At 37.9% G+C, this 20,338-nt stretch overlaps 1 protein-coding gene across 2 annotated transcripts in view; it reads right to left on the reverse strand.

The window, feature by feature from the left end:
* The window catches only part of LOC110169443 (1-phosphatidylinositol 4,5-bisphosphate phosphodiesterase zeta-1), a 44,346-nt gene that overhangs the window by 637 nt on the left and 23,371 nt on the right, over positions 1-20,338 (reverse strand). Inside the window, exons 3-11 of one of the 2 annotated variants that reach the window (XM_055155673.1) lie at positions 11,663-11,858; positions 9,749-9,944; positions 7,596-7,740; positions 6,655-6,807; positions 4,270-4,488; positions 3,596-3,746; positions 2,738-2,854; positions 1,774-1,943; positions 364-487 (exon numbers count right to left, since the gene is read on the reverse strand). In XM_055155673.1, the coding sequence (XP_055011648.1) occupies positions 364-487; positions 1,774-1,943; positions 2,738-2,854; positions 3,596-3,746; positions 4,270-4,488; positions 6,655-6,807; positions 7,596-7,740; positions 9,749-9,944; positions 11,663-11,858 (1,471 nt within the window). The remainder of the gene's footprint in view (positions 1-363; positions 488-1,773; positions 1,944-2,737; positions 2,855-3,595; positions 3,747-4,269; positions 4,489-6,654; positions 6,808-7,595; positions 7,741-9,748; positions 9,945-11,662; positions 11,859-20,338) is intronic. The other variant, XM_055155675.1, reaches the window with a different exon arrangement.

A 20,338-nucleotide genomic window follows, 5' to 3' on the forward strand; every position in this document is an offset into this window, starting at 1 on the left:
GATATACTTTTGTTTTAATTGCTATGGCAACAGTCCAAATTTTTCATCATTGACCCCAACAGAATTATTTTCTATCTAGGTATGCTGAACCACACTGGTGTTTTACCCAAACAAGAAACAAGAAACAAATACTTCTGGGCTAAATATGTTGGAAATCTACAGAAATTATAGAAATGAAATGTGACTTACTGCTGGGTAATAAATACAATTTTTATCAAGATCGAGATTCAGTCTTGATTTGGAGTCCAGACTTTGGTGGAAGAAGCTGGGTCTTTTTTCTTTTTTTCTTTTGTTATTGATCATAAAGATCAAACCAACTGATGATGATGATGATGATGATGATGATGATGATGCACTACTTACAATTGTTTTTGATGGTTTGTGTTTTCTCCTTGCGGATATCACAGGTTGCTCCATGGATCTCCACTTGAACAAAGGGATCCATCGGCTTCCCACCAGTCACAGGTAAGTTAGACCCACTGATCACCTGATGAATGCACAAGGACAACCAAAAATAATGGGGCTTAGCAGAGAGAGCAGAGAAGATGAGAGAAAGGTAAACAACTTAAATTAGGGCTGTAGTTATTAAAGTCCAGACTTTTACTGAGTTAGTGGTCCAAGAATTAAAAAAGTATTTGGGAAAACCAATACTCAAGTAACAGTAACTTAAAGAGTAACTGTTGGGACATAACACCTGGTTTATAATTTGAGGACAATGGGATGAGTATTGTTACTTCAATAAAAATATTTCTCTAGTAAGAGTAAGATACGCTGCTAGAAAAGTACAATTTATTTTAAAAAGTACTAAAGTAACCTGTAATTGAGTAAATGTAAGAATGAGTACTACCGACCTCCAGCAGTACTTAAAGGATAATTATATTATTATATTCTACATTCTACATTTTGTGATGGAACTCTATTTTATGGTGAAAGATTAGAAGAAAAAAAAAAACATTGTTCAAAATGCATAATTTAGGATTTACTATTTAAAAGCACCAAATGCTGGCCCTGTCTCTGAGTCACAAGACGGCACAGAATCCCCTGAAGTTATAAAACAATACAGCGTGATGATGCACATACATTTTTTTTATCTCTCTGGGTACAAAAACCCAGAACATCGCATTTATATTTAATACATATTGCCTACAGCATCTGAAAACTTATAGTGTGTAAAAAGTGCTATTTTTTAATATTTGATTTTCTACAACTACTATACATTTTATATATTTCTTTAAGTGAAATGGTTTATTATAACTATAGACATTGGAAGGCATGCTGTTCAAATAACAGTGTTAGATGTGGGAGCGAGGTTGTGCTATTATGAGTTTCTTTAGCGTGCCCTTCAGTGATTACCCTTAAATTTCTTATTTAGTTCAACATCAACAAGCAGCTATTTAAAGAATTAAGAAATTATTAGAATATTATGTCTCTAAACTTATTAGAATAAAGATCTGGCATAGTGCCAACATGCTGTGTAGAAATCTGCCACAAATGCACCTAGGCTGATGCTAAATAGAGTGGAGCTAATTGATTAATTAGACCATGAGTATAATTGCATTAGCACTGTGTCCTCTTTCTGGGGTAGAGCATCTAATTAAATGAAGTCATTATTATGGAGTTTTACATCATTGTTGGTTCACAGGACCAACAAGGAACCCTGGAGGGAAGCCATAGAAAAACCTGCAGTTTGAAGGGCAAATATATAATTATAAAACTAATTGTTTATATTATCTAAACCTGTTATATTAATACAAAAAAAAGTTAGCTGTGTACCTTTATCATCACATTTCTGGCTGTGGTGCTGTGGTGACCCCATCCTGGATCAAAGCTTTTTGTAGACATGAGCACGTTTGGTTTCAGGATGTACCCACAGCCTCCATTATCCTGGAAACGGCCATCACTGAGGTCCATGGCGAGGTCCATCGACTGGAAATTAAGGGCCACTGAAAAAATATACATATACCATTATAAACAGTATGTCAAAATGAATATGATAATAGTGGTGGCTCTGTGGGACAAGTTTCATCAGAGCTGGATAATATATTTAAAAGTGAATAGCTAACACTTAGGCACAGTGTCACCCTGTGCTTTGCAGCAGGCGTGACTCAGAGCCCGGTGTGAAGAAGAGGTGCAAAAACAGCAGTGTCAGACATGTCAAAGACCAGGGTGTAGCCACAGTTAAAACATCACTACATCCATTTAAATCATCATTAACACTGATGTGCCCATCTGTAATATAAGTTTACCACTAATAAACTAACAAGAAAGTTTAGTCATAACCAGTTGTTGTACCCTTGGGCAAGCCCCTTAATTCAGATAGCCAGTATAAATTGGGTGGGAGTGAAGTTGTTAAATTGCCTTTTATTTGTGTTAGTGAACATTGTTACATGTTTCTGCTGTATTTTGACTACTTTCACGTTAATTTAATGAGGCACTATGTAAGTTTTCTGGTGGAGGGGCTACCACCTGTTTTTCTCCATGGAGATGTTATTGCTTTGCTTTGTTTCACCAGAACAAGTTACAGATCAGATCTCTAGTGAGATGACCCTGCTCACAGTAAGTTTTTCAAGGGATTTTCTTAGCAATTAAAACACTTGTATTTGAATAAATAAAATAAGTTAGATATATTTAAAGCTATATTGTGGAAAAGCAATAGGATCTCCATGGAAACATGCACGTGCACCAGAAAAGTTGCATAATTATAATGAAACCTATTTCACAGTGTCCTTAATCGTACCAAGCTGAGCACCGACATTCCAGAACTTCTGTGGGTTATAGTTGGAGGAGGTTGTGCGTGAGCCCGCGGGGTAGATCCTGCTCAGGAACCTCTGATTGTGACTAACAAAGTCTGCACCTGAAAATGAGCAGCAACACCTAAAGGTCAGTGACACCTCCAACACATTCAACAACCTGCTGAAACCAACAGTCTGATTCACAAAACAGCCCCCAGCTACAGTTATATATTCTCTAAGTAGACTCTTAATATATTTGCATTTCTTTCTAATTAGACTAAAATACTTCCTCTAGTGACAACCCAACTAACATCTTCCCTGAGTGGTGTTTTCCAAATTGATTCACCATAGCGTTCAAGCTAGATGCAGCTATCTCAACTGGGACTGCACAATATGTTGCAAGCTTTAACAATAACAGTAACCAGTAAGCAACAATATTTGCTTATTGGTTACTGCAGTAACTATGTTGTCAGGTTATACATGGTTGTAGTCTTTTTTTGCACTATTAAAGGTGTATAATGTAACTTTTTCTCATGGGAGGTCTGCCACTTGCTTGTCTTCATGCAGATGTTATTATACACTTGGTGATGGTCTTTTTTTTTAACCAATCAAAGCAACTATAGCAAATAAAAGCAATAAAAAGCTAAAGCAATAAAAATGGAGACCAGCAGAAAATGATCCCTTCACTAGAAAAGTCATGTTACGTTTTTACCATGACACTGGTTATTAATAAAGCCATTTGTTTAATTAGCTGATCTTACTACATAATGACTATATATCTAATCATCTGACTACATCCTCCATTACCTGTTCCCCCTCACTATCTCCTCCCTCTGCACTGGCTGCCTGAGTCACTGTGTTACCTGCGGACTTGACGAGCTTGCTGGCCTTCTTCTCAGGAAGGGAGGTGTTTTCGTAGCTGTTCTGGTTGTCTCTGGAGTGACTGAAGCTGATGAACTTTACTGATGTGGTGTAGATGACCAGATCTGACAGAGCCTCAGCCACTACCTTCTTCTACCCATCCAAACAAAAGGCACAATAAATATTACACTAATCTAATTTAATAATCAAGTAACATGTAATTAAAGCTTGAAAATGGCCATTTTTGGCCATTTTCAACAACCTTCACTATTATCAATCCTAAAACTGAAGGCATTGGTTTCACTGAGTGTTTAATACAGGTCCACACAAACATTCTACTAGAATAATTCAATTTACATCATGGCATTGTTTATTATGGTTAATATCCTATGAACCTGAAATATGAACATGAGCTCAATCTATGTTTGTGTTTAATAGTAGTGTAGTACTGTAGTCTGGTTTCTGTAGCCTGTTTACATCTGGTGGTACCCGGAAAGTCATATTATCTGAAATAGTATTGGTAATATGAATGAAAAGTTTGAGAACTTCTGCATTCAATGCAGTCAATGCAACACAAACAAAACCTGTTCTAAACCCTCTACACCATATCACTTTATCTGAAGTCCATCAAAGTCAGGGGTTTCTTTCACCACTCTGCTCTGAAAGTCTGACTTACTTTCTTCTTGTGCTCTTTCTGGGCTGGTCTCGGGGACCAGAACATGACTTTGTTCTTGAACTTTTTGCCTTCCTCTTCTTCATAGTCTGAATCTAGATCATCCTCCTCCTCCTCTTCCTCCTCTTCCTCTGCACTGTCGTCTATGTTTGTCTCTGTGGCTCCCTCACTCCTGTTAAACTTCATCTTCTTATTCTTAATGAGGATCTTATACTTCAGGTCCTGGCATTGCAAATGGGTTAAGTAGTATCAGTACATATTCGGCAAAACGTTATAAGTAGTTCCTCTGTTTTTATCCATTTAGGTAGTAAATTTAAAGTCAAATTATTTAGCTAGTTATTGCTTTTCCAAGAATGTTGGCACAGTAAGGCATTAAACTTGTTAAACTTCTCCATGCTTAATCTGTTTTTGAGCAATAAAACCATCTGTAATTAAATTAATGCGAGATACGTTAATGCCATCCATACTGTGGAACATTTCAGGCATCATCTCCATGGAAACCAGCAGGTGGCAGCTCTTCCACCAGTCACCAATCCACTTACTAGCAAACAAATCCATGTCTGTGTATTATATTTCACATCCTACAAATTGTACACACATTGTTTACATTACCCACAGCTTGAGTTCACATATTCCAGTCTTGAGTGCAGGTGGCGATGCTTTGGTGAACCACAAGACAGGAAGTTACCTCGAATGTTGCACTTGACTGTACACAGGGGCCAAGTATGCATAAAATAATTACTGCTCTGCCCACATTTACTGGCCTTTAGTAGCCTATGCCCCATGTAAATTATACATCTGTGTGCCTTTCTCTCCACAAAATGATACAGACCAGCAAACTGGAGCGGAGGCTGTGCTCATGTTGATGTAATTTATGATATTATGAGATTTCTGAGGAGACAGTAAAAAATAGTCCCCCGTTATGAGTTGTTAATGAACTAGGGCTCATATCTAATCTGACAATAACAGTGAAAAATTAGCCTGCCCTGCGCTCTGCATCGGTGACGCATTAGTGAACCCCTGCACAGACAGCCTATGGTGCAACAGCAGAAAGTGTTTTTGGCATCTAATTTAGCTTCTGTTGTTTATCCAATTAGGACACTGCTGAGGCATGGAGCTCTATGAATGTGATACATGAGTTTAGGAAGAATATGGGAAGTTTTAGAGTCAAGAGGAAGCGTTTGGTGTGAAGTCTGTACCTGTCTGTCCTCACTTTATAATGTTAAATGCTGATTTATTTTGGTTTTAAAATAGATCATACTTGGCAAAACTGTGTTCAGTAGAAGTGCACTGGTTCTTGAGTGAAGATTCATTTCTTATTTGGAACAGGTGGTATGTATCGAAGGTATTGATACTTCAAATTGAATTTGGTATCAAGTAGCAAATCAATGCTCTCCTAAAATAATGGACCATGAAATGTGTTTTTCTAAACAGAGCTCTGTGAGGCCATGCACCTCTGATAGATATTTCAACCTCCTTAGTTGAACGGATCATGAGATATTTGCAAATAATCGATTGGACTATGTCAAGAGCATGAGTAAGACCATTTACCAAAATGGCCACATTTGCCACCACTATCAACACCTTCCTAAAATAAAATAATTGCCTAAGTCATATTGTGCCACATGTGCCATAGAAAACATGGCCTAAGTCCTGTTTAAAATGTGTCAAAAGACCATCAGACAATGGCCTCATTTTGAAGTGATTTTGTGGCTCTGTGTTACACAATTGACTAACATAAGTATATAATTTCATATCTATTAATCTTATCTTTTTGTATGAAAACATTATCACATATTGTGCAGTTTTCAGTTGGTACATCTTTTTTCTCGGTAAAATCTGAAAAAATGACTTTTAGGAGGGCATCAACATCATAACCAATACATGAATCAGTTAATATTCCCCAAAACTAGTCCTGAAAGAAATCGAAGCCTCTTCGTCATTGGGGTCAAAAACTACATTCGTCCCTAATCTACTGTTAATGTCTATTGACAGATAGAGTGATCCTGCGCCATCTTACACAGCAGTTATTTTGTCATATTAGTGAAGTAATCAAACCTCAGAGAGCCTAATCGAAATGAACAATTTGCCTAGTGCCTGGGGTGTTTCAGACTGACATTCACTGTTCAAATCCAACCCCATCAATTACATTTAGTGGAAGTAGGAGAGTGTGTGAATACTGATGTCCATCTACTGTTGTTCGTCCTGGGGGGAGAGAGGAGCAGGGGGGAGCAGGGCGCCTCTGAATAAGACTAATTAGGCCCATAGTGAGTCCAATTCTCTGCCTATATGAGCCTCACAAGCTCCAGTGCCTCCTTTCTGTGCCTATGGATCAAGTATGAACTACAAATGCATTTTAGATAACTCTACTCCAGCCTTGTGACTTACATCTGGACTTGGGAGTTCTCCCGTGGTGGCGTGGTTCAGGGGAGAATTTAACAGTTTGTCCCCCAGAATGGACACCAGATAGCTGGCCATGACCTCCTGCTGCCTCCTGGAACAGTGGTTCTCCAGCGAGAGGATGACAGGATAAGCAGACACCTAGTGGAAATATGTGGAAGTTAAAATTATATTCAGTAATGTGTTGAAATGATCCATGAAGAACGCAGGGTGAATAGCAAATAAAAATTTCATGTTGTAACATGTTCCTAGTAGCTGAGTTGGATTCTTAAAATAAAACTGTAACATCAATTACACAACTACCACTATTACACAATCAATGCTGATGCCACAAATACTGGGATCTCCTCTCCTCAGATCTGCCTGTAACTTGGTATGGTGACATCACTTGCTTGTCTCCATTGGGAAAGATATGTTTAATGCCATTCTGTGGTATATTCTAGGCCAAGTAACAACATCTACATGAAGCCAGTCAGGTTGCAGACCCTCCATCAGAAAAGTTCTACACTGCGCCTTTAACTAAAAGTACATTCCATTTCAAATGCACTGCACAGGTAATCAAAGTGTAGAACATTATCAGTGACAGATTCATCTAGGATCTTCACATTTTTCCATGTGTTCCATAATTATGAAACATTAGGACAGTTGCCATAGCAATTAACAATTTAAAACTAAATATTTTATCTTTTGAATGTCTTCCAAATGTTGAAACTTCTGAATATGTAACCAAAAACTATACTTAAATACATGAATCAGTTACACTATCCTCTAGACTCCTAACATCAAAGAACATGTCATGTAAAATGTCTGTGCTTGTGGAGATGTTTAATGAGAGCAGATCCTTCTCAATGGGGACTCTTATTGCCTACAGAGTAGATGCTAGAGCTCTGACTGAGAGCCTGCAGCATTACAGAACTCAGTGGTGTTACCTCAAAGGCATGCTGTTCGATGGTGCTGATGACATCCTTGAACAGGATCTTGTTGGTCAGGGTGTAGCCGTGGTACACGACGGGCTCCAGCTTGGGCCCGTCCCAACAGTCGATCTCCAGGCAGCGGCAGCCTTTTCTCAGAGCGCTGTACACACAAGTATACCATAGCATTAAACGCCCTCACCACGAGAGGAATTCAGAACGAAAGGACTAAACTTGAAACAGAAGCAAAATAATGACAGTTTTATAATTTTGTAAATTGACTTCCTTTCCTACCATTACTACAAGAACATGGCTATTACATGCATGTACTGCACTGTTGTAAATCAAAGTACAAAACAGAATGAAAGCTACATACTAACATGAATATTTGATTGCAAACTGCAGTCACATGTACACTTAATGCTTCATACACTTCACATTCACATTGTATCTGCCTTATTTTATATGTACATAATTACAGTACAAACTGAATGTGTTGTTTACTACTGGACAACTCAACTCAAGTATGACTGTATCATTTAGTACAAATATAAGAAGGAAAACAGCTATCTAATCTAACATATTTCTTCTATGGCTAATGGAACTTCCAAGTAAGGGTTTCCAAACTAGGTTCTGGAGCCAAATGTGATTCTCATGCCTATTTTTATTAACTTTCCGACGTCCTGCTGAATAAAGCTTATGCAGATGACATCACAATGTTTGCATACAGGTAATTTGGATTTTAATTCTCCATCTGTACTACTTGATTTTCGTAGAATAAGGACCCAACATAAACCCTTGTGAATGAAGACAAATGTGCATCTGACAGCTTCAGCTTCAGTAACATTAATATTTCATCAAACTGTGCTTCAAATGTACATTTTATGCCCTCTTTATTATTGCATCATCTTTTCCTCTAGTATCTTGCTTTTTTATTATTCTGTTCTATTTTACCGTGAGAACTTCACAATTTGGGTTTTTTACCACCACTACTCAAACTGAGTTAGAAGGTGCAAGTCAATCCCTGAACAGAGGGATTATTATTATTATTAGTAGTAGTAGTAGTAGTAGTAGTAGTAGTAGTAGTATTACGTGAAGGATGTGTGAAGTGATTTGCTGGCATCACAACACTAGTCTATTTCTTTGTAAGAAGAACTTTGTAATGTTTCGGTGCATAAATCATCTAGTATTCTCCACTAGCTCAAAATGGAGTTGCAGCAGTTGTCTCGACCCATACGCACTTTACATACATTTATTTATAGATGGAAGCTCACTAAATTATGTATTGTTGCATGTATTGACTTCCTTTCCCAGTATATATAAGCAATGCCTCTTCTCTAACTGCTCTTTCATGATTTCAGCAGAGCTCCCAGTCCAGTGGCTTTGAGGCTGACCGGAGGGGCTCAGCACTCTGCACCATTCACAGCGTAAATACAGCTCTTCTGCAGTCATCAGCCCCTTTTGTAATCGCTCCCATTGTCCCACAGAAGAGCCACAGTCATTTCCCTGTCTGCTTCACGAGTGATACACAGAGAGCCAGAGAGAGTCCAGAGGAGAGGGGATGATGGACACTAGTGGAGATGTGGCACTAAAGGGAATGGAGCAGGTACTTTATGTCAGGAGTACTTAAAATCTGTTCTATTGGGATTACTTAAGTGTTGAGAGTCATTTTACTTACACAGCTGTCAAGTTAATAGGTCTGAATATAAGAGGTTTTTTTATGTTGTAATATTGTATCGTAAGCAAAAACATACCTGGAGTTTTGTTTCATTCACACATGTTTAACACAATAATCCTGCACACTTAGGCAGATAGCACACTCCACGCTGTGATGTCATGTGGTAATACAGGAAGTGCTTTGCTGTGTTTTTAAACTCCATACACCTTCACTACTTTACATTTGGATGATTTCAGCCCTGGAATTGCCAGTCTTTACAGAACAAAAGGTAAACGGTAGCTTTTAACTTGAAAACTACCGCTTCATGACATCATAAGGTGGAACAGAGCATTTTGAGATTTGGAGATTTAGACAGACTTATAATAAAGGATTACTCAAATATGTGCAAAACTAAACACAAATCGAGACAGACTTTCATGGCTTAAACCTCATAAAAATCAATTTTGTGTAATGTAGGCCCTGTAAAGTAATATGTAAATTCTTGGAGACATACATGACATAGGCGCTCAGGTCACTTTGTCCAACGAGCTGGTCCCCAGTCAGGTAGGTGTTGTGGGAGGTGGAGATGAAGTAGCTGGTGAGTGGCTGGTTCATGTCCTGGTACACCTGAGTGTGGGCCTGGTCAAAGATACTGCAGTGTTTGGACTCCATGAACCGCAGGAAGCCCTCAAATGACATGCTTCTGTTGACTGGAGAAACAATACAATAATGAGAAACAATATTGGTGATTCAAATACAACAACTAGTACTGTTATACTGTACTGTAGGAGCACTAGAGACATTTTTAGGTGGACTGTCTGAAACTTTCCATTCTCCACTGACATGTTTTTTGTTTTACCTGAAATGTTAGAATGACATTAAACTGAGTCATTTCCATAAAGACAAGCGGATGACGCCATCAAACCACGTATTTTTGGGGAATACAGATGCCTGTAATTGAATAAATATTGCACTTTTAAAACTAGCATCATACTAGATATTAAGGTAGTGGGTCCACAACCTGCTAGTGTGCATGTTGTTGCTTTACTTTGAATGTTCCACACTATGGCATTAAACTTTTCTAATTAACATTGTATTGCTCATAAATACCTCTAAAACATGCATTCTTACTGTGACTCACCTCTCCACAGATCTAACCTGTAATTTGGCCTGATGGCATTCCCTGCTTGTCTCCATGGAAAAAGATGCTATGAAACATTAAAGGCTATTCAACAACATCTCCATGGAGACCATAAGTTGGCAAACCAAAAAGTTAATACACCATATTGTCTTAGGGTGGAATGAAAGTGAATACAGTTTGATCTGGACTTGATCTTGAGACCAGGTGAGACTGTAGTTTGAGAGCATAAAAGATGTTAACAGACAAAGACAGAACACAAATCTTTACAGTTCTATTTCGAGCAGCCTTGTGCGATGAAGAAATGCTGGGCCACCTGAGGCTAAACTGAGTACAAAGAACACATAATCTAAACACATAATCTTTGGTGTTTCCTTTCTATTCATATTAATGTATGCATTTAATTACCCAGCAGAGGGTTTTAAGAAGTTCCATATTTTACTAGTTATACTTGAATAACTAGGCTACCTGCAGAGCTGTGGGTGTGTGAGGAGCATCTGTTCTGTGAGACCCTGATGTGCATTCTCCTTCTGCCACATTGTTCCCACTGTCTTTGGGCTCATGTTATTACACCACTGGGGCTGAGACACTTATGTAAGGATTCATTTAGCTGTGTTATGTCTGGGAGGAATTAGTGTTCCTAAAATGATTGTTTCACAGAGGTGGTTGTCATTTTCGAGTGATATGCAGAAGGCTCTACTGTGTGAAAAGTTGGGTTAGTGACTTTCATTATTTTATTAAGTACTATGCAGTGTTAGGGGTGTTTGTGACACTGACAAAACTTTATGCCTCAGTATTTTTCAGACGATATGTCAATCCAACAAAAATGTAAAATATGTATTTAAATGTATTTATATGGTTTATATATCAGACAATTGTGAAACTACTGCAGTATTACATTGTATTAATATTATATATTAATATATCCATTTCTGCCCCAAAGTGCAGAAATATCACTTCATACATTTATTTTGGATATATTCAAATTTGGATTTTTAAAAGTTTTTTTGTTTGTTTTTGTTACGATTGATATTCAATAGTTAATACACAGTTCAGTGCTTCTTTCACTGCTACTTGAAATATGATTTATGCATAATTTCATGTTTTGTCCTTCCAACTACATTGACTTATATTTATAAATCAGGGGTTATAGTCTGACAATTACTCTACAATTACTCTTACTTTAGTAGTACTTTCCCCAAATGCTTAAAAAATTGTACATGTTTATTTCTTGCAGCACTACTTTATCCTTAAAAAATAAAATCTGTCCTTCAGTCCGCTCTCACTCACTGCTCTCATTGATCTCATACAGGTCTATGAGTTCCTCAGCATGCTCTTCGTTGGCAGACAGCTCCATTTGTTGTTCATGGAGGAACCGGAGGAGACCAGACACAGACAGAGAGACCAGGCCTGAGGCAAAGGTGTCAAACAGGCACTGGATATCTGCTCTCCTGGTAGTCTGAGGTTTGCTTTTCCACATCCTCACCTGCAGCAGACAATACAATTCTTCTTCACTATTATATAGTTATCAACACAATGGATTCACATAGGCAAGACTGTGGAGAGGCCTTTGTGTGGCATGATATTATGGTCAGTGAAATCTGACAACTAGCATAATCATTTTTGCTGTGTGTTTCTGACCATTAAGAAGATGTGGTGACATCAGAAAAAAACTCATGCCAATTGTAACCACAACTAAAAATAGTTCACTTTTAAATCTGACAACCTTTTGGCTGTCCATGAATGTTCAAAGCATTATTATTTCTGCTAGTCCCTCCTAACAGTAGATATGGTGATGCTCTATAGTGATACAGAACAGTGATTAACTGCTGCTGGAATTCCTGTGATTCGATTCGAAGTGAATTTCATTTAGGATTTTTCCATAACAAATAAAGTGCCCACTCTATTCTACCTTTTGAATGATGAAAAGTCCTCAAAATGGCATCCATAAGAGGAAAAATGTGACTAAAATCCCATGAATGCAGATAGGTTGCAGATATTTTATTTCAATAACATGTCTTTTATGCACACTGCAGTTTGGAGTAAAATAGTATATTAGTGTAGTAGTGTAGTATAGTATAGTATTGTATAATTAGTAATAAAAATACTCATACTTACTCTTTATTAAGTGGAGCTAATATGATTGACTGAGATTCAGGAGCAGGACCACGCCTCAACCTCCAGCAAACCACAGATCAGCTCAACCACATCTTCATTTACCCAGAAGCCCTATTTATACAGGTCTATCCCGACAACACTGTTTGTCTCCGCTCTCGACCTCGTCCCTCCCACCCCGTATCTCTTGTTCATCCTTCAGCCTGAAGACATCATTTACAAGGAGGGGGAAGAGGTCCAGAATTGGCTGGGCTGACCACTTGAGACAAAGGCCCCATCCAGACTCTCCTCCCAGCCATCACATCTATCCATCTTCAAGAAATATTTTTATCATATTCCATTGTTGTGGCATGGTCCTTGCTAGAGAACCATACTTAAAACCATAACGGACTAACAGATCACATAGATATTATGTCATGTACAGTACGTTTTGTATAAGCTAAGTTACTTGTATTGTCAGCAGCATATTTGCCCTTGTGTGGTGATTTGGCTGAGTTACATCTGATAACGCTCAGACACTATCTTACTGACAGTTTTCTAATATCTCAAAGCACGTCACTTTCTAAGAAACCCAGATAGAAGTACACCTCAGAGTTGTATCTCAGTTGTGACGGGTGCTGACTAACCCTTTACACCGCATAAGGACAGATAAAGCAGCCATCTCCTCTCCTATCTCAAACTCCCATCATGCACAGAGCCAACATCTGTGGCTCTCTCATGGTGCAGTCATTTCTGTCTGTGTCAGAGAGTGTCTCCACACCTTTTATCTGTGTATTGTGCAGGCAGCTCTCCCGTAAGCCACTATAGAGGCTGGAATAACACTATGAACTGCTCAGTTACATTAACATTTAATCCAGCCGAGTCGAGGAAAGAACTTATCTAGATACAGTTTGTAGGCTTATTTATTTTAGGGCACTTGAAACTTAAAGGTTTTATTAAGGTTTTATTACACAAAATTGACTCTTGAGGTTTAAGCCATGTTATAATGTTGTTACCTCATTAAAAACATACCTGGACTTGTGTTTTGTTTCAGTCACACATGTTTGAGAAATCCTGTGTTATTAGTCTGTCTATTTCATAGACTGCATAAAGAAGTGGACTCAGCGTCACCCATAGCGTTTGGCTGCACTCATATGGGGCTCGCGATGCTTGCAGTTATAGGAGCAAATTTGGAGCCAGGCTCTATATTATGCTATTTTTTTAAAAACAGACAAAATAGCACCAAGATCATGTAGCAAGGGTTAATACGAACAGTTTAAGAGCAAAATGTCAATGATTACTGCAGCAGGTACAGAGGGAGGGGCCACAATATTCCAATGTAAATCAATGGGAGCCAGGGTAAGAAGGAGCTGGAAGCGTCTCCATGCTAACCTCCTATTTGGAACGCAGAGGCTAGTGCATTAGCTATGTCCATATATATATATATATATATATATATATATATATATATATATATATATATATATATATATATATATATATATACACATATATATATATATATTCTATCTCCAAAGCTCAAAATGCTCTGTTATCCCTTGTGGTGTCATGAAGCTGTAGTTTTCAAGTTAACAGCTACCTTTTACTTTTTGTTCAACAGAGATTGGCAATTCCAAGGCTGAAATGATCTAAATGATTCACGAGAACGTGTATGGAGTTTAAAAACACAGTGGAGCACTTTATGTATTGCCACGTGACAAAACAAGGTGTAACAGAATATATTGTGCTTGAGAAAAGAACTCAGCCCAGATATGCAGGGTTTGTGTGTTAAACATGTGTGATTGAAGCAAAATACAACTCCAGTTGTGTTTGTGATGAGGAAACAACATGAACGTTGAAACATGTTAGATCAGAAACTAGTGCATTATGGGTCCTTTAATTTATGGTAGTTATGGCAACACATTTTAGTTTTTTAGTAATGTTAATTTAAAAAGTTTTGTAGCTTCTGTCTTTTTGGCTAGCTATAGATCTTGGGAGTCAAAAACTTTACATTTTCTGGCCAGACACTGGTCAGACAAATCAAGAAGTCTGAGATGCACAGTGTAAATGTTTCAGCAACAGTTTGCTGCAGCAAAACTTGAATTTCCCGCAGAATCAATAAAGTATCTCTCTCACTGGTCAGATACCAGTCAGACAATTCTCTCACTAACAATGCCAGCATAAATTCATCATTGCAGTTTTCAGTAGACTTACCTTGAATTGTGTATGTATCCTCAATAAATCCTCAAATTTGTTAGTTGGAAAACCAGTTAAAGTTACGATTTGAAAAATGTGTCATTTTTTGACTCGTTTCTAAGGAAGTTCAGGCTGCTGCGTTGCCATGGAGACAAAAACATTCCGACCCTCTGGGCTGTTGTGAGGGGAATAGAGGACATGATAACTGCATGGTTTTTCTGTGGGCTGCCATGCGAAGAATACAAGTCACCAATCTGCCCATTTATGAGACTGGCATGTGAATACGTAGGCTACATCAAGTGAATTTCACCCAGAGATGTTATGACTCATTTAATTGTACGATTTCATTGTGGATATTAGTTTTAAACACTTTTTATTTGACTAAAACATAGTTAACATAATTACATTTAAAATTAACTAAACATTTTTACCTAGTTGAACAATTTTGGTGAAGGTTATAATTTTACTTTCAGGTTGGACATGGGCAAATGTGGCCGATAGAGGTACTTTAATAACTTGCAAAAATACAGTAAACGGGGCCAAAGCTTGTCTATTTTACACAGTAGTTAAATAAATTAAAATATATGATGACACCTGCACTTTGGCAAGTTAATGTTTAAACTACCACAATAATCAGTGCTTGGCTTATGGAAATGTGTTCTGTTTGTATGGACCAAAGTCATTAGTATGTTTTAAACCTAGAAGCTACTTTCTGTAATTTTCAACTTTTTCAGACCTTTATTTGCATACTGACATGCAACCTCACTCAGGCTATGACCATTATATTACCTCAAACCTCATCTAACTTTTGCACAGTGTCCTTGAGTATTTCCAATGAGCAGCAATACTGCCATTGTGCCCTTGTGCAAGACACTTCATCAACATCGGTTTCAGTGCCATGTCCCATATTCTTATGTGTAATTCTCTCTGTTTGGTGGTGATCAGGCAAGCTGTTGGCATGGTGGGTGAATGAATAATGGAGTCATAAAGTGCTTTGGGAAGCTTGCAATATAAATCTAACCCATTACTCACCCTCTGTGTGTGCGTGCGTGTGTGTGTGTGTGTGTGCGTGTGTGTGTGTGTGCATGTGTGGGTGGGTGTGCGTGTGTGGAGTCTGCATGTCCTCCCATCGTCCTGCATATGTTAGGCAAATGGATCTGTCAGAACATTGTTTACGTCAGTGTAAGACGTGTGATTACTGGTCTTGTTAAAGGAGCACTATGTAACTTTTATGGTGAGTGGTCTGCAACCTGCTTGTTTCCATGGAGATATTAATGCTTTCCCTGATGCATTAAGCATGGCATTAAGCTTATGTTTATTGTATTTAATCTATTTCATTTTTACTGTCAAAAATACCTCGAGAAATTGACCTAACAATATTGTTTTGAGTACCGTGAAAAAAGAGCATTCAGATTGTGAACGGGCTGACTTCTCCACAGATTTAACCTGTTACTTGATCTGGTGACACCAACTACTTGTTTTCAGTCCAAATTGAGACTTATTTTACATGATTGTGTATCTAAATGAACAAGATAAAACTCAATGGTGAGTGAATCTAATATTTAACTTCTATTTGATTTAGTTTTATCTGACGTGACCATCCGCAGGGGCCTTATGTGGATTTGAATGCTAGTGGTTTAAGGTGAAGCAGTGGTGCACAACAGTAGTTAATGCTTGGTCACAGAGGAGCAGAGTGTTCCTGTCTGCAGTGGTCTGTGATGGCCAGGCCCTGGGCTTGTCAGAAGCATTGGCAGTGCAGGTTTGATGGGATAATTCCCCGGCACTGAACAGGGAGCCCCAGTCCATGCATCACTGCACCTCTGCACGGGCTGCTTGGCTGGACACTCAAGCAAAGTGTGTGTGTATATATGAGCACAGAAAAGGAATAGATGTGGAGTAAAGCATTTAAATATGAACACTATGGGGACTCTCTACAGAATAACTTGGGTCCAGCCACTCCTACCCATACCCACACAGTTAATTGCCTCTTTAGCCAAGACTAAATGCTTATCCACTTACTTTATAAAATATATATGTATTCTGGAACTGAATCTTCTGTCCTGGAGTTTTTGTTGGGCACGATTGATGTGGCTAGAAAGAGAAATATTTTATTGGATAAGTCAATAAATGTACAGACTGAGAAAAATTGTGCTTGTGTAGATTTGGGCTGAATTCATAAATTAAGTACTAAATACAGATAAAATATGGCATACATGTCTAAATGTTACAAGGGTACTTCAAGGGGAAATGTCTTCTGCTGTTGAGACACATTTTACATCGTAATTTGTGGTAATGTTCTTAAAAACTTCAGTTTTGGAAATGCTGTGACCCATTCAAATAGGTGTGATTTGGCCCATATCATTTTGCCTGAATCATTTTTGTCCTCATGAGACATCATCTTAAAAATAATGTTTACTCACTGCATCCCACACACTAACAGGTGCCATGAATCTGTTATTCCCTAGTTATCATTGGTCACAACAGTGTGCCTGCCCCATTGGTTACTTTCCAATTGCTTTTCTTGAGTTTGTTGTTATTTTATAGCTTATACTAATTACATACATGCTGATTTGATATATGTTCTTAGTTATAGATATATTTTCTTAGTTACTTAGTTTGGAGATGTAATCACAATCTTATAACTTTATCAGTTTCAGTCCAGTGGCAGTTTGTGAAGAAACAGGATAAGACTCAATGTTACTGAATGATTTACCCTGAACTAAGATACTACTACTGTTCTAGTCAGTGGGTTAAAGAAGGTAAAAGGTACCGCTCTTCTAGCTGGAAGTCATACATATCAGATTGTTATTGTACTGCTGAAAAAGATCTATGCTACATCTGTCCCAGCTTAGTTCCCTCTGCCTTGGGGCTCACATCACCACAGCACTGGAGCTGAGTGCCTCCTGTGAAGACTCATTTAGCATCATCACATGACAGATCCAGTGCTAATAGACACCACCTGTCTCCACAAACTCACATGTGTCTGATTTTATGACACCCTCGGCATGTTCTCCATTGGATCTTCACTTTTTAACAAGACCTGGGTGTACTGAGACCAAGACTGTTCGGAAACACATCAGTTTCAGCAATGCAATAACAATCTGATAACTGACTGCTAACTATAAGCGCAGGACCTTTCAACTCACAACTCACTAGAACCAGGAGCTTTTAGTTTATGGGTAAATGCCATAATCATCCATGGAGATATGTTTAATGTGTGCAATACATTTCCATGGAAACAAGCCAAATAAGAGTAAGTAAGTAAGTAAGTCTTTATTTAATATATTAATAATACTTTATATAAGAGTCAGGTTGTATCATTTCTAATCGTGAATAATTACCTTGGGTCTTTTGAACTAAGATGTCTGCAGTCAATTCTCAGTCATTAAAAGCATGTGATTTTGAGATCAAACTTTTGAAATTTTGGGTCTTTTTTGTTTTGTTTTGTTTTTGAAAAGAAAAAGACTGAAAGCTGAGATCAAGCAATACTACAAAAAATACTGTCATTATTTTTCTTTTCTTTTTTTGCCATGACCCAGCCCTACCTCAGATTATCTTTAGAGACAGACTGGGCTCACAGTAGTCCCTTCTTCACCCCATAGGCCCATGTCTTACTCGGCAAAGCCACACCTGCTGAGATTTTAAAGAGGCAGACTAGAGCCTCTTTTGAACTGTCTCTCTGGTCTGAAGTTTGGGGTCCACGTGTGCACAGAGTAATTCTTTGTCACAATATATTCCCAGCTGGTTTCCTCCTCTCATTCTGTATTCATCGGTGTGGAGAGGCTTTGTTCAGTGCCAGCGGTAATGCCTGATGTCGGCCATAACCACAGAGGTGTGGGAACCAAAGCTACTCTGTGCTCTGCCAAATGACTTGTTTAAATGAGGCTGAGAATGAAATAGGAAAGTTTTATTCCTACGGGGTCAATACAAGGTCAACACATTGAGTATGATAGAGGCTTCAATGTGGACTTTTTAATGGACAAATCTAGGACTGCACAGTCAACATCAAATTGCAAAATACTGAAATTATATACATTATAAGCTATAAATACTAGAATGTTCTTTATTTTATCTAACATTGCTAACAGCTAACATTGCTGTGAAAAGTATAAGATCCTTGTGTTAGTTCAGTAGATCATTGTTGAATCTTTTCTGAAACGTTAAGAATCTTGGATGTGCTTAAAGAGGGGTATCTTCTTTTTTATAACTTTGTTTTTATTGGTTTTAAGTAACATTTCAAACCATACAAAAACAATGTAACAACAGTCTGAAGTTACAGGTTCTTATTTAAACATGCATTTGGTATTGACCTTTGACCTTTTAATGTACTATGTTATTTTACTAGAGGAGTATCTTCTATTGGCGATCATCATGTTACCTTTAAGAATATATTTTTTTAATTCTATATTAGCCAAAAACAACATGGTTTTAGTTTTGTTTTTGACGCTTTGAGTCCCCTGTCCCTTTGCTCCCTGTGCTCCCCCTTCAGAGCATTACCATAACACAGTGAGCATTCCAGTAATGAAACTACTGTGCATCGTAGTAGTGTATTGTTTTGTACCCTGCTCTTATATATTTATGAAAAATTACCATGAAGAAATATGGATGACGTGGGTTCATACTGCGAACTGTAAGGTTTAAATAGTGCCCGGGAATGATCCTTAGATTACTGACTCCAGGCATTTTTCAGATGAGGGAACAACCTTATAACAAGGTAGAAAGCTCCAGAAAGTCAATACACCCTCTTTAAAATGTACACTAGACAAAAATCCTGCTCTAATCAAATATGTACTCAAGTAAAAGTACTTGAGAAACTATTGTAGTCTAAATAAATAAACAGCTAATATAAATACAATCATGTTGCTATACACCGCTCCCACCATCATGTTTGTGAGTGTGAATGTGTGACTGGTAAACTGAGTAATGATAATGAAATTCTAGGCCTCACAATAGTCAAAACATGTACTGAATTAGTTGTGTAAAAGTTTCTTGTTACTGTCTGCTGATGATGAATCTGAATGAGTCCAGGCCCTCGCTCTACAATTGAAAAACGGTGTAGTGTTTAATCAAATGTATCCAAATTCATGCTTGATTATATTGCAGCGCCTTCACATTTGAGACATTGTTATGGCCCCCGCAAACTGTCATCTAAATCAAGCTCCTGGTCATCTCTCTCTCTCTCTCTCTCTCTCTCTCTCTCTCTCTCTTTCTGTTTCTCATTCTCTCCCGCTTTCTCTCTCTCTCCCTCTCCCTTTCTCCTTCCCTGTCTCTCTCTTTCCTGCTCTCTCTCTCTTGCCCTATCTTTCTCTTTTACTTCATATCTCTCCAGTAGCAACTAACAGAACAACAACACAATCAGATTCTCTCTCTTTCTCTCCCACTCTTTCTCCTTCTCTCTTTCCTGCTCTCTCTCTCTCACCCTCTCTTTCTCTATTACTTTATATCTGACTAGTAGCAAGTAAGTAGAACAACAACACAATTAGATTACACATTTCTTATACCACTTCCTGGTTTGTTTGCAATTAACAATTTAATATTTTCAGATACCTAAAGATACTTTGACTAAACACTTGCAAAACTTTTAAACATTTAATTCTATTCAATGCAATTTATCACACACTAAAATAAGACAAAATGTGAAAAACTTGTGGACATTGGTACAAAAAATAATTCCAA

The sequence above is a fragment of the Boleophthalmus pectinirostris genome, unplaced genomic scaffold, assembly GCF_026225935.1.
Source record: "Boleophthalmus pectinirostris isolate CB_2022bp ecotype Guang Dong unplaced genomic scaffold, ASM2622593v1 HiC_scaffold_2, whole genome shotgun sequence".
Lineage (NCBI taxonomy): Eukaryota > Metazoa > Chordata > Actinopteri > Gobiiformes > Gobiidae > Boleophthalmus > Boleophthalmus pectinirostris.